This window comes from Orycteropus afer, unplaced genomic scaffold, assembly GCF_000298275.1.
Source record: "Orycteropus afer afer isolate SDZICR_OR568_19922 unplaced genomic scaffold, OryAfe1.0 scaffold00123, whole genome shotgun sequence".
NCBI lineage: Eukaryota > Metazoa > Chordata > Mammalia > Tubulidentata > Orycteropodidae > Orycteropus > Orycteropus afer.
This window is the reverse complement of record NW_006921710.1, coordinates 1,132,172-1,145,309: the sequence shown is the minus strand read 5'-3', so window position 1 is coordinate 1,145,309 and position 13,138 is coordinate 1,132,172. Positions and strand designations below refer to the sequence as shown.

The 13,138-nt window shown below is 36.9% G+C and overlaps 1 protein-coding gene across 1 annotated transcript in view; it reads right to left on the bottom strand.

Annotated features, from left to right (window-relative positions):
• The window catches only part of SETX (senataxin), a 129,306-nt gene that overhangs the window by 68,519 nt on the left and 47,649 nt on the right, over window positions 1–13,138 (bottom strand). Inside the window, exons 6-8 of the mRNA XM_007944204.2 lie at window positions 11,499–11,670; window positions 11,288–11,375; window positions 6,549–10,781 (exon numbers count right to left, since the gene is read on the bottom strand). Of these exons, the coding sequence (XP_007942395.1) occupies window positions 6,549–10,781; window positions 11,288–11,375; window positions 11,499–11,670 (4,493 nt within the window). The remainder of the gene's footprint in view (window positions 1–6,548; window positions 10,782–11,287; window positions 11,376–11,498; window positions 11,671–13,138) is intronic.

Here is a 13,138-nt window from a genome sequence, read left to right as displayed (position 1 = left end):
CTGAGACTATGGCCCCTAGCTGCCCTTCAGGTCTGGAATTGAACCCACACCTGTGGTTTCCAGCCAAGCAAAATACAGGCATATGAGTTGAACATTTACCTCAAGTAGATACAGTCCTTAGAGAGAACAATCACGGGAGAAAGAAGGGCTGCTTATGCACAGGGAGACAGCTCAGGGGACAGGAGTATATGGCGGGATGGATACTGGGAAGAGGTAACTATGGGGAGGAAGTGGGAGGGGAGCTGTTGCACTGTGGTAAACTGTGGTCAATGACATGAGACAAAGTATATGTGAACTGCTGTATGGAAAGTGAATTTGCTCTGTAAATCTTCACCCAAATCGCAATAAAATAAATAAATAAATAAATAAACAGACTAACTCTTTAAAGTGTTAAGTAGCAAAGATGTCACTTTGAAGAGTAAGTTGCACCTAATCCAAGGCATGGTATTTTCAATTGCCTCATATCCTTGTGGAGCTGCGGTGGCATAGTACCTAAGGCATTTGACTGCTAACCAGAAGGCTGGCAGTTCAAACCCACCAGCTACTCTGCAGAAGGAAGACTGTGTGATCTACCTCCGTAACAATTTACCACCTCGGAAACCCAAAGGGGGTCTGGGTCTCTATGAGTCAGAATCAACTTGATGGCACTGACCTCAGTTTTTGGTTTTTTCATACCCATGTGAAAGGTGAACAATGAATAAAGAAGATTGAATTAGAGCTGATGCCTTTATACTGTGATATTGGCAAAGAATAAAAATACCATGGACTGCCAGAAGAATGAACAAATCTGTCCTGGAAGAAGTGCAGCCAGAATGCTCCTTAGAAGTGAAAATGGCCAGACTTCTTGTCACCTACTTTGGTCATGTTGTCAGATGGGACTAGTCCCTGAAGAAGGATATCATGCTTTGTGGAGGGTCAGTGAAAAAGCGGAAGACCCTCAATGAGATGGACTGACACTGTGGCTGCAATGATGGTCTCAAGCACACCAAGTATTGTTAGGAAGGCGCAGGGCTGGGCAGTGTTTTGTTCTGTTGTACATAGGACTGCTATGAGTTGAAGCCAACTTGACAGCACCTAACAACAACAAAGCCTGGGGACACAGTAAGCAGGGCAGGGAGGGATACTGTACTGAAAAATCGAAGAATTAATATTTATATACTAAATGATGGGACCCTCCCCTCCACCCCTCAGTCTTCTCCCCATACTAGTTCCCAGCAAGGCCTATAATTTCCAGGCAATGTATCTGAAGACTGTTCCTTGGGGTATCTGACTCCAAAGAGGAAAAAAAAAAAAAGATAAAGATCTTGACAGAAGAGTGGGGATTGAGTTCCTCAATGAAATTCCAATCATCAACAATTCTATTTTCACAAAGCTTCCAATCTGCTTTTTAAATAAATCTTGTATTTAACAAAACAGGTAACTGCAGCTAAGCATAAAATTGTAACATAAAGAATGAAACTCTTGAATACTACTATACTTTGCCATCCTTCTGATCATACTTGACTTTCAAAAAGAGGATTGTTTTTAAAATTTGAGCATTTCCTCTTTTTCCTAAGCAATTCTTTTAATCAGTTGCTATACAAATTTATTGTTAATAAAACTTTTTTGAGATATACTTCACATAACATAAAATTCAGTTGCTATACAAATTTATTGTTAATAAAACTTTTTTGAGATATACTTCACATAACATAAAATTCATCCTTTTAAAGTGTACTATTCAGTACTTGTCAGTAAATTCACTACTGTGCGACCATCACATCATCCTAAAAGAAACCCTGAATCCTGTGCCTATTAGTAATTAATTCTTATTTTCCTCTACATTCATCCCCTGACAACCACTGATCTACTGCCTGTCTTTATGGATTTACCTATTCCAGACAATTCATATGAATGAAACCAGACAGTATTTGTCCTTCTCTGACTGGTTCCTTTTAAATTAGCATTAGTATTTTCAAGATTCATCCATGTCATAGCATGTGCCTGAATTTTATTCCTTTTCATGACTGTATATTCCATTATATAGACTTACACACTTTATTTTACATTTATATCTGATTTCATGCATTTGAAAAACTTTGTGCCACCTAGGGACCTCTGATATATGACCAAACCATAGCAACCCCCACTGGGTTTCCAAGGTTGTAAATCTTTATGAAAGAAGGTTGTACTGCCTTCCTTCTGCAGAGCAGTTAGTGAGTTTGAACCACTGGACATCTGGTTAGCAGCCAAACGCCTTACCTACTACACCACCAGAGCTCTTTTTGGTATATGGCAGTTACCCTCAAATAGCTACCATCTTCATCCTACAGCTTTCCTTTTCTTCATTCCTATGTTTGATCTCGGTCTCCTAGATCCTATATCCCCTTTCTTCATTAGTCCCTATTTTAGTAAAGCACATCCTTCAAGAGTACTCAGAAAAGAAGGCATGTTTTTAAAACCAGCATGTCTTAAAATTTCTTTCTTCTCATTTACTTTGATTATTTCTATTCTCCTTCTCATTTTTTCCCCCTACTTTTCTTGGAGGCTTTCTCAATTTTTCTCCAAGTGTAATGAATTTTTTTAAACATATTTTAATTTGCTAGAACTTTTGCTCTCTAAATTGTTCCTTTTTGTAGCATTCTGTTTTTCTTAATGGACATGGTATCTAAAAGTTCATTAATGATACACAGAAGGTAAATTAAAAGTTTTCTTCTCTTTACGTAACCCCTATTTCTGTAGTTACTTTTTCTTTATCATTTTAGTGTTAATAGCCCTTTCATGTTATTCTTTTCTTCAGATGAAGATAGTAGCTATTTCAGGGTAACTTTCATTTACCAAAGGTCCCTCCGGGTGGCGTAAACAGTTTGCACTCAACAACTAACCTAAAAACTTGGTGATTTGAACATACCCACCTATGCCATGATTCCATAAAGATCACAACCAAGAAAACTCTATGAAACAGTTCTACTTTGTAACACATGGGGTTATCAAGTAAGAAACAACTCAACAGCAATGGGGTTTTTTGGTCATATGCCAAGAAGATGAAATTTATAATCATCTAATATATCTGATAATGAGAGATTTAAACATCCAAAAGGGAGTCTAAATTTAGTGTTAAGTGTACAGAAAATTAAATAAACAAAATTATTATTTTGAAACAGTTGAGAAGGAAAGGAAAAGTAGTTGTAGCACACTACGTGTGAAAGCTGGACAATGAAAAATGAAACCATAGAACTGATACATATGAATTATGGTGTCAGCAAAGAAAAGGATAGCAAAGAATACTGAATATACCATAAATTTCCAGAAGAATGAACAAATTTGTCTTAGAAAAAGTATACCCAGAATGTTCCTTAGAAACAACGATGGTGAGACTTTGTCTCACATAACTTTAGTCCTATTATCAGGAGGGACTAGTTCTTGGACAAAGACATCATGCTTGGTAAAGGAGAGGGTCAGCAATACAGACTGACACAATGGTTCTGGCAATGGGCTCAAAAACAGCAACAATTGCTAAGGATGGCACAGGACATACGGCCACTGTAAATTGGAATCAACTTGATAGAACCTAACAACAACATCACTTAGCTGCAAAGAGCTTTTACATAGTGAAAAACAATAAAAAATATGGATCTAAAAATTACAAAACAACTTCACAGGGGCAAGGAAGGATCAAAAGGATGTGTGTGTGAGAGAGTGAAGGTAAGAGTAGGAAGAGTACTTCTTATAGCAGGAAATTGACAGAAAATGCCTAAAACTGAAAAATCAAGAACCACAACATAGGCATGTTATTTAGAAATATGGAGGTAAATATTAAAAGGACCCATTAATAGCTGAAAATGGTTACATGGGGGCAGGTAGGGATGCCTATTCTATATAACATGGCTTATATTTGACTATTTTAAGTTTTGTGTATGTACAATCAGAGCTTGTACTCATTCTGTTGGAAAAGGCTGGGGCTACAAAAAAAGACCTAGAGGGAAGAACCCTTAAAGAGAAGACACGAACACTTTTTACTTCAGAAAAAAACCTTAAAAATATGCATCTCTTCTGTAAGGGCTGGGAAAGGCTTCTAAGTGATTTAGTGTTTTCCAGCAAGAATAATGGTTAAAGTGAATTTCATTCTGTAAACTTTCACCCAAATCACAATAAAAATTTTTTAAATAAGTGAATTTCAGTCAATAATTTTTCTGTATTTTCCCCAGCTTGTTTACTCATTGTTCACTGAGTTATCAACAATTTTTCTGTGGGAAGAAAATAATTATCTAGTATAGCCACTGCAGCTGAGTCAATTCTGACCACTGGTTACAGAGTAGAAGCACTTCATAGGGTGTATCTTGGCTAACAGAAGCAGATCACTAGGCCTTTCTTCCACAGTATTTCTGGATAGGTTCAAACTACCAATGTTTGGAATAGTAAAGTGCACAAACCACTAATGCCAAAGATGAAGAAACTGAAGATTTCACCAACTTCTGCAATCTGAAATCAACGAAACATACAATGAATCCTCCATGAGTGTGGCTATATGAAGAATGTGACATCAGGATAGGACTAAGGGTCATTAACAACCTTGCTTACTGAAAGAGGCCTTAAAGCATTTCCTGATGAAGATCAAAGAGACTACAGTTTTCAGTATGGATTATACCTCAACATAAAGAAAACAAAAATCCTCCCAACTCTATCAATAAGCAACATTATGATATAAGGAGAAAGTACCAAAGTTGTCAAGGATTTCATCTTACTTGATCTACAATCGACAACCATAGAAGCAGCAATCAAAAAATCAAACGACAGTGCATTGGGCAAATCTATTGCTGAACAGCTCTTTAAAGTGTTAAAAACCAAAGATGGCACTTTGAGGACTGAGGTGCACCTGACCAAAGCTACAATATGTTCAATCGCCTTGTATGCATGCAAATGCCAGACAATGAATAAGGAAAACCTAAGAAATGATATATTTGAATGGTGGTGCTGACAAAGAATATTGAATATATACCATGGACTGCCAGAGGAATGAACAAATCTGTCTAGAAGAAGCACAGCCCAAATGCTCCTTAGAAATGAGGATTGGCCAGACTCTGTCTTGCTTACTCTGAACATGTGATCTGGAGGAACCAATCCCTAGAGATGGATATCATGTTTGGTAAACTGAGGGTCAGTGAAAAGAGCAAGACCCTCAATGAGATGAACTGACACAGTGGCCACAACAAGTGAACTCAAACACACTATTGTATGTCATACCTACTATTGTGAGGATGGCACAGGACCCAAGAAATGTTTCATTCTGTTACACATGGGGTCACTATGAGTCAAAACCAACTTGAGAGCACCTAACAACAAATCAAGTGCAAACTTTCTGCACCACCCGAAGACCTTTCAGGAGCCACAGTGGTGTGGTGGTAAAGCACTCAGATCCCCAAAATCTGGGAGTTTGAACTCACCAGCCTCTGCAGGAGAAAGATATGGCAGTCTGCTTCTGTAAAGATTACAACCTTTGAAACCCAATGAGGCAGTTCTACTTTTTCATATAGGGTCAATATAACTTGGAATTGACTCAACAGCAACAGGTAGAGATCTTTTAATTCTTGTAGTCCTAGTTTTTTATTCTGTGGCTATTGAATATTGAAATATTAAAGATCCTTTGTCATTTAACTGTTTCTAACATTTTAGAAACACTAGTCAAAAGTCCTAAAACAATGGCTGAAAATCGTGTCATAAATTCAGTAAGTGAATCTTAAAGTGCACTGATTCTATCCATCCCATCATCACATCAATAGATGTAGAAAAGGCATTTGATAAAATCCAACACCCATTTCTGATAAAAACTCTCAGAAAAATAGGAATAGAGGGAAATTCCTCAACATAATTAAGGACATATGTGCAAAACCAATAGCTAATTCTCAATGTACAGAGAATGAAACCATTCCTCTTGTGAGCAAGAACCAGGCAAGGATGCCCTCTGTATCACCACTTCTATTTAACATTGTATTGGAAGTCCTAGCCAGGGCAATGAGGCAAGAAATGGAACTCAAAGGTATCCAAATAGGTAAAGAAGAAGTAAAACTATCCCTATTTGCAGATATGATCCTATACATAGAAAACCCAAGAACTCAGCAAGAAACTACTGGAACTTACTGAAAGATTTAGCATAGTGGCAGGATACAAGATCAACATACAAAAATCAGCTGGATTCCTCTACACCAGCAAAGAGGTCTGTGAAAACCAAGTAATGAAATCAATACCATTTATAATAGCCACCAAAAAGATAAAATACTTGGGAATATTAGAGTTTATGCTAATGGTGGCAGAGTATTTTAGAAAAGGATAGCAATAATGTGGCATATGAAAAATGTCACTCCCTGAGCTGTAATTGCAGAAGTTATGTTTGTGAATGTCTTGGTATTTATGCTTTCATTTCAATAAAAGTAAAAAAATAATGAAATCAAAACCCAGTTCTAAATCAAAATTAGGTCACAGTTACTTTAACTATATTCTTATTCAATATGGTAAAGAAAAGAAACATCCTTAAAAGTCTAGAGAAGCATACAACTGGAATATATACTTACTGTTTCAAAAGTATTCAGTATCATCAAAGGAAGAAAAACATTAAAATAATCTTCACAATCTTGAAATCTGACAGGCACAGGTCTTGAGATAGACTGAGAAAGACTTGCTGGGGGCCCACACTGATCAAAGTTCACAAACATTTCATATTTCCATTTTAAGATCTCTTTAACGAAGGTATCAGAGATGGACTGTGATGATGAGAGAATGCTTACTGGAGAGGAAGTCGAAAATAATTTGCTTTCCCCAAATGGAAGTTTGTAAGCTTCTCTACTGGAATTATTTGGAATCTGAGAAAGAACATTGCAGAAACTCTTTCCTTCACCCACTGGCTTCTGAGACATCAGAGAGGTTGGCTGTGTTACTTTCCCAATAGACTGCCCACCAGTTGACTTATTTCTTAGTGTTGGTGGAACTGCTGAAGTATTTTCCATAGACTTTGAAAGATGAGCAATTCGTGAAGTACTACTTGAGCTAAAAATTTTAATAGTGGAAGGCCTTAAAGGTTTAGATGCAGAAAGAGGTAAGCCAGGTTTACGAAATACATCTTCATCTGTTGCTTTAGCTTCAGAGTGTCTTGAGCAGTAATCATCCTGTTTTTTTGTGATTTCAACACAATCTTTCTGCTTACACTTTTTGCTACTCAAAGATTCCAACTGAGGCAGAGTTACAGAGTCTTCTATCTGAACTGTATTTTTTCCATGAACTACTTCAATAACTTTATCAGCCTCCATTTGTGAACATATATCCATATCTTCAGGGTCATTCTGAGTTAAAAATAAATTATCGTACTCTGTATCACTGTTAGAGTCAGCCTCTCCCTCTTTCAAAGCTGCCACTTCAGACTGATGTACTATGACATCACCTCCACCTGAAGAGCAGCCTTCTGAAGCAGAAACAATTATTTCATTTGCTGGTATTCTTCCACTGAACACTACAGAATCACACTGATTCAAAAGATTAGTATCATCAGCCACCTGAGGAACACATTTTGCAGTTCTGTTTTCTGGTTCAGAAGAACTGCATTTTAATTGTTTTCCAGTATTGTTTGCAATCACATCAGTTCCTCCTTCACAAGTATGATCTAATCCATCAGATTCTGGTACAATTGTGCTAGCATTTGATGCTGCATGATGCCCTGCCCTTACAGTATCTGTACTTTCATCATCAAGAATTCCTTGTTTATTTTGTTGTGATTTGGGTTTCATCTGTCTCTGCAACTGAAAATCTCGACTGGTCAGCAGTTTATTATTTCTGACAGATAGAGTCTGAGGAGAAATTAATTTAGTCTTTTTTCGCTTATCAACTTCTCCAACAGTTTTGCCATAATCACGTAATTGAAACAAACACTCTAAAGATTGCTGAGACAACTCAAATGCCTTACGTGGAGCCTTTTTTAGACCAAGTTTTTCAACTGTTGAAGTTGGTTCAGGACACTGGCGAAATTTCTTTGGTGGAACTATAGCAGGAGTAGTCCTACAACTTATGTAATTTGGACTTTTACTTCGCCCTTTTTTTGCATCTGAATGTGTTTTCTTAGTAGTTTTAGAAACTGGGACTTTCTTAACAGGTTTTGAGCAAGTACGATGCTTTGGAGAAGACTTTTTTAGTGAAATCGTAGCAGCTTTCTGAATACTTGAATTGGGAGTGGTAGTCCTTACTTCTGTAGTTTCAAAATCACTTTCATTAAGATCTCTCTCATCAAGAATTTCAGACTGGTCCTTCTTTCTGACCGAAGATGAAGCCCTTAGGGGATCTTCAGTCAAAGGTTTTTCAAATCTTTTTCTCTTAGGTTTTACTTCAATTTCACAAAATTTCTCAACAGAAATGCTACTACTCTGTGGTTCTGCGTGTTCTTCAATACCTTCTATTTCTGTAATCATCTCTTCAGATACACTATCTCTATTACAACCCCAATCATTTGTGGAATCAGTTACATGAGTCAAAAAGGATTTTTTTTCATCCTTCTGAACTGAATTCTTGTCATCTGGTTTATGATCTTGCCAAACTGAAAACACCTCATGTGGACTTTCAAACTCAAAAATCTGAGACTCAGAGTCCTCAAACTGTGTTCTTTCCTCCTTTATTAGTTTATTTTCCACATCAGTATTAGCTTTCAAAGCATGCCGCTCTGGATATTCTTTCTCAATGCATATTTTGTCTTTTTCAATATGTTTCTCAAAACTGAGAATTTTTCGATCACCACCACCACCACCATCATCATCATCATCATCACCATCATCATCAGAATCTGAAATAACAATAATCTGTCCACGGCAAGATTTTCTGACAACAGTAAATTCATTATTTTGGTTAGATGTGAAACATCGATCGTCTTTTTCTTTTCTTTGTAGCTGAGATGAGCTTTTTTTTTTAGTTGAATCAGATGGAAACTTAATAACACTATCTTGAGCTATTAAAGACAATTTGTGGAGGTCTCTGTCTACCTGAGAATCTGTTAAGATTTCTGACTTAGGACTGATGCAAAAGGCCTGTTCTCTTGTCAAGTAAGAAGAAACCTGATCAGTAATCTTACTCATTTCCTTATCCTTTGATTCAAATACAGCCACAGTATCTTTAAAGGAAGATGTTTTCTTCACTAAAGTATTGGTCACTTCTGTAAATGAGATCATATCCTTACCATCAACACAATTTTCCTGTATCTGACAGTTATTTTCACGGGAAGAGAAAATATCTACTTTTTCATTCTTCAACTGTTTTTTTTTCAGCAATACACTACTTTGAGATTTTTGCCCTCCACTTTCATTATCATCCAGAATACTATTAGGGTCTAAAGACAGATTGTGTATGAAGCCATCTCCTTTCTGACCACCTCCTGAATCTTTTCTTGAATAAGAACGCTCAATGTTAGCTACAATCAAGTTTTCTTCTAAACTAATTACATTATTGACCAAAGTACTTTTCCGGCATTGCTTCTTTATTACATGCGATAACTTAGCACAGATTTCATCTTTCTGTGCCTTAGTTTTTGGTTTTGAGGTTTTACTGAGAGCATCATCCTTTGAAGAGAAATCTTCATTTGATGTGGACACATTTTCCAGGGAATCAATGCTAGGACCAGTCAACATACATGGTGATATTATTACTCCTCTGCCACATCCCTTTTCTGGATCTTTTCTTGAAGTACAATTCTGAGGTGTATATGCAGAGTTCTCTTTTATATACTTCTCCTTCCTTGTATTTATTTTAACTTGATCTTGAGCTCTTAAAGTAAAAAGGCTTTTACCCTGGTTGAAGCATGATTCAGCTGAGAGATGGTCTTCTAGTATTGAAACTTTTACATAGTTTTCCTCATTGTCCTCTGCCACAATGTTACTTGTTTTGATCAATATACTCTCTTCCAGTTGATATGCATCAGCCTTCATTGGTTCTTTAGAAAATGTTGGGCTAGAATTTTCCAGATAATGTGTATCTTTTTTAGACTTCCCTATATGTTCATTTTCTTCTTTACTATAAGATAGAGATGGAGGAGTTTTACATACAGAAGTCAGATCCACAGAATTACTACACTGAGGTACTTTGACTTTTATGTTTCTAATAATTTGCTTTAGACAAGTTTGTAACTCATTAGTTTCCTGACTAGTCAACTGCCAACCTAGAGATAAATTTCCTCGAAGGAATAAATTGAGCTTATCCCAGAATCGCTTACAAAGAGTTTGCTGCCCAAGTTGATAACCTTCTTTAAGGAGACTTCTAATCAGCTGAACACAAGCATATTGTACAGAGTTAGATGGCATTGAATGCAATGATAAAGATGATATCATCGCTGCTCCTTTGGCACAATTTCCAGATGATTTTTCGGAACTCCGTTCAAATGCAGTGGTAGGCAGTTTAGCACATTTTACAACAGCTTCCACCCACTGCTGGGAACTAACCCACAGCAAATGTAAACATCTTCTATTTCTATGCAGTTCAATCACTGACACCAAAATTAGAAGAAAAAATTCAGTGACTTTGTCACACACGGCATTTCTTTGGTTGAGAACATCTTTGACTTCAGAGTGCAGATGATGAATAACCTCTACTATATAAGCCACCCCTAAGTCCTTGAGATCCATGAGGGATTGAACAAAAGGGATGAACCACAGAAACGTGCTGTTATGAACACGCATGTCTTGACCAATATCTGACTGAAGCACACTGGCTAATGTTTCCATTTCTTCATACATATTAGGACAATAATCTGGGCAAATAGCTGATCGCCAACCTGAATCCTAAAATGAAAGAAATACTGACATTCAGATTTTAAAAAGTACCATTCAATAAATTTATCTTACCCCATTATAGGTATAACACACAAATTGTAAGAAAGAAAATGTATTTCTCAACTTTCCTATTTTGGTCTACTTTATATTATTTTTATTATACATACCCCTATGAAATTAAAACATAAGCTGAATTTTGAGGCTAAGCTTTCATGAAAAGATATATTCTCACCACGCTCCATGCACTCTCACTTTTCTACTCTGGTTTTCATTTCTAGACATGTTACTCCCATATCCCAACAGGTTTCTACTCTCCCTAACTGCATTTAAAAATTAATCTTCCAAATTCCATTTTCCTCCCATGCACACAATACATCTGTTCAATCAGAAGCCTTTATGTAGTAGTTGATTTAAAAGAGTTACATAATACCAGGAATTCAACTAGCTATGTAAAACATTGTCTATACAATGTAAAGGCAATATAAAATTATCTGAACTTTCAAAATATTCTATACCTTTTTTGTTTTTTCAGGATTGTAACTGTACACAATCTGGCTGCAAGTCACTATATCATCCAAGTATGACTCCGGTTCTAATTTGGTCCTTAAATATTAAAAATAAATAGAAATTACTGAAATGAAGGAAAAAAATACCCTACTGTTAAGTCAGCTGAAATAGACTTTCTCACAGAGATTATTTTTAAATTATGACACTCACTGAACTAACCTTACAGAGCTGTTCCGTATATTCTGGATCTCTCTGTTGTAGCTTACATTGTTGATAATGGTCTGGAATGCCTCAATAGGATCAATAAGTTGACCCCAGACCTTAGATCCAAGGCGATCCAGGATCACCATGAAACAGTGTAATGCTGGCCAGAAGGGGTCCACACTATCATCTGAAACACAATGGTACAACTACTGAATTATAAAACAATTTGGAAAAGGTACTAAGATATATTGAAAATTAAGCATTCTTCATCTAGGTAGCAACAACTTTGGAAGCAAAGCAGCAAGTAATTTAAAATAAAGCACTGTGAACCCAGAGAGGCACAGATTTTTAAAAGCTGGAAAATTAAAATATTTTTTCACATTTTCTCAAGCAATATTGTAATAATTTAAAATGGTAAAACAAACTGAGATAGTCTAGGCAAACATAACCTCACCTTGTTTTCCACCACTCAAACAATCTTTCCTACTCAGGTCCTTAACTCCTCCCACAACTTTACACTTCAATAATTAGAAGAAGCAGAGGGAAACAGGGAGAGAAAGAGAAACTTGCTATTTATAGCTTTCAACAAAGCCCATGATACAAGAAATTCTGTTTTAACATGACTCTGAATTGTGTTTGCCATTAGGCTAGTATAAAGGACTAAACCCCTTAGTGGGTGAGCAGAAATAAGTTGTGTTCATCCAGCCTTATCTCCACACAGCATTGCTGTTATCCAGTTTTCATCCAATTTGCAGGAATTCCCATTACTTTGAAGTTCTTACCTTCAGTCCTTCCTTTGTATCAGATATGCGGCATTTGACTGCTAACCAGAAGGCTGGTGGTTCAAACCCACCAGCCACTCCGCAGAAGGAAAATTGGGCAATCTACTTCTGTAGTGATACAACCTCAGAAATCTAAGGAGGGGTCACTATGAGTCAAATCCGACCCGATGGCACTGAATATGTAGTGGCAAGATATTATCTTACTCAAAGATCTTTAACGGCTCTTCAATGTGTCAAATAAAACCAAATCCAAACCAAACGCACAGCCATCAAGTCTATTCCGACTCACCACGACCCCCACAGGGTTTCCAAGGCTGTAACTCTTTTCAGAAGCAGACTACTTCATCTTTCTTCCACAGAGCAGCTGGTGGGCTCAAACCACCGACCTTTTGTTTTAATATTAATAGCCCAATGCTTTGACCACAGCACCAACAGATAGGGAGAGGTTTTAATCAGAAGACAGACTACTGCAACAAGGAAAATATTCCACTCAGAAATTCACAAGCATCTCAGAAACAAGCAGAAAAAGCTTTTTTTATATAAAAGGAGAAAGCAACACCTTAGCAGAAATTTTTAAAGAGAAAGTAGACAAGCCAAGGAGAAATGACCAGTTGAGCCTGACCAGAAAAGTGTCTTGCTATGTCCAGCATAAAGACCTTGGTGGTGTAGTGGTTAAGGTACTGGGCTGTTAACCAAAAGGTCAGCTGTTTGAACCCACCAAACATTCTGTGGAACAAAGATGAGGCAGTCTATAACAAGAACAGATATATGCACGCCAATGTTCATCGCAGCACTATTTACAATAGCCAAAACTTGGAAACAACCTAGATGTCCAACAACTGAGGAATGGATAACCAAACTTTGGTACATTCA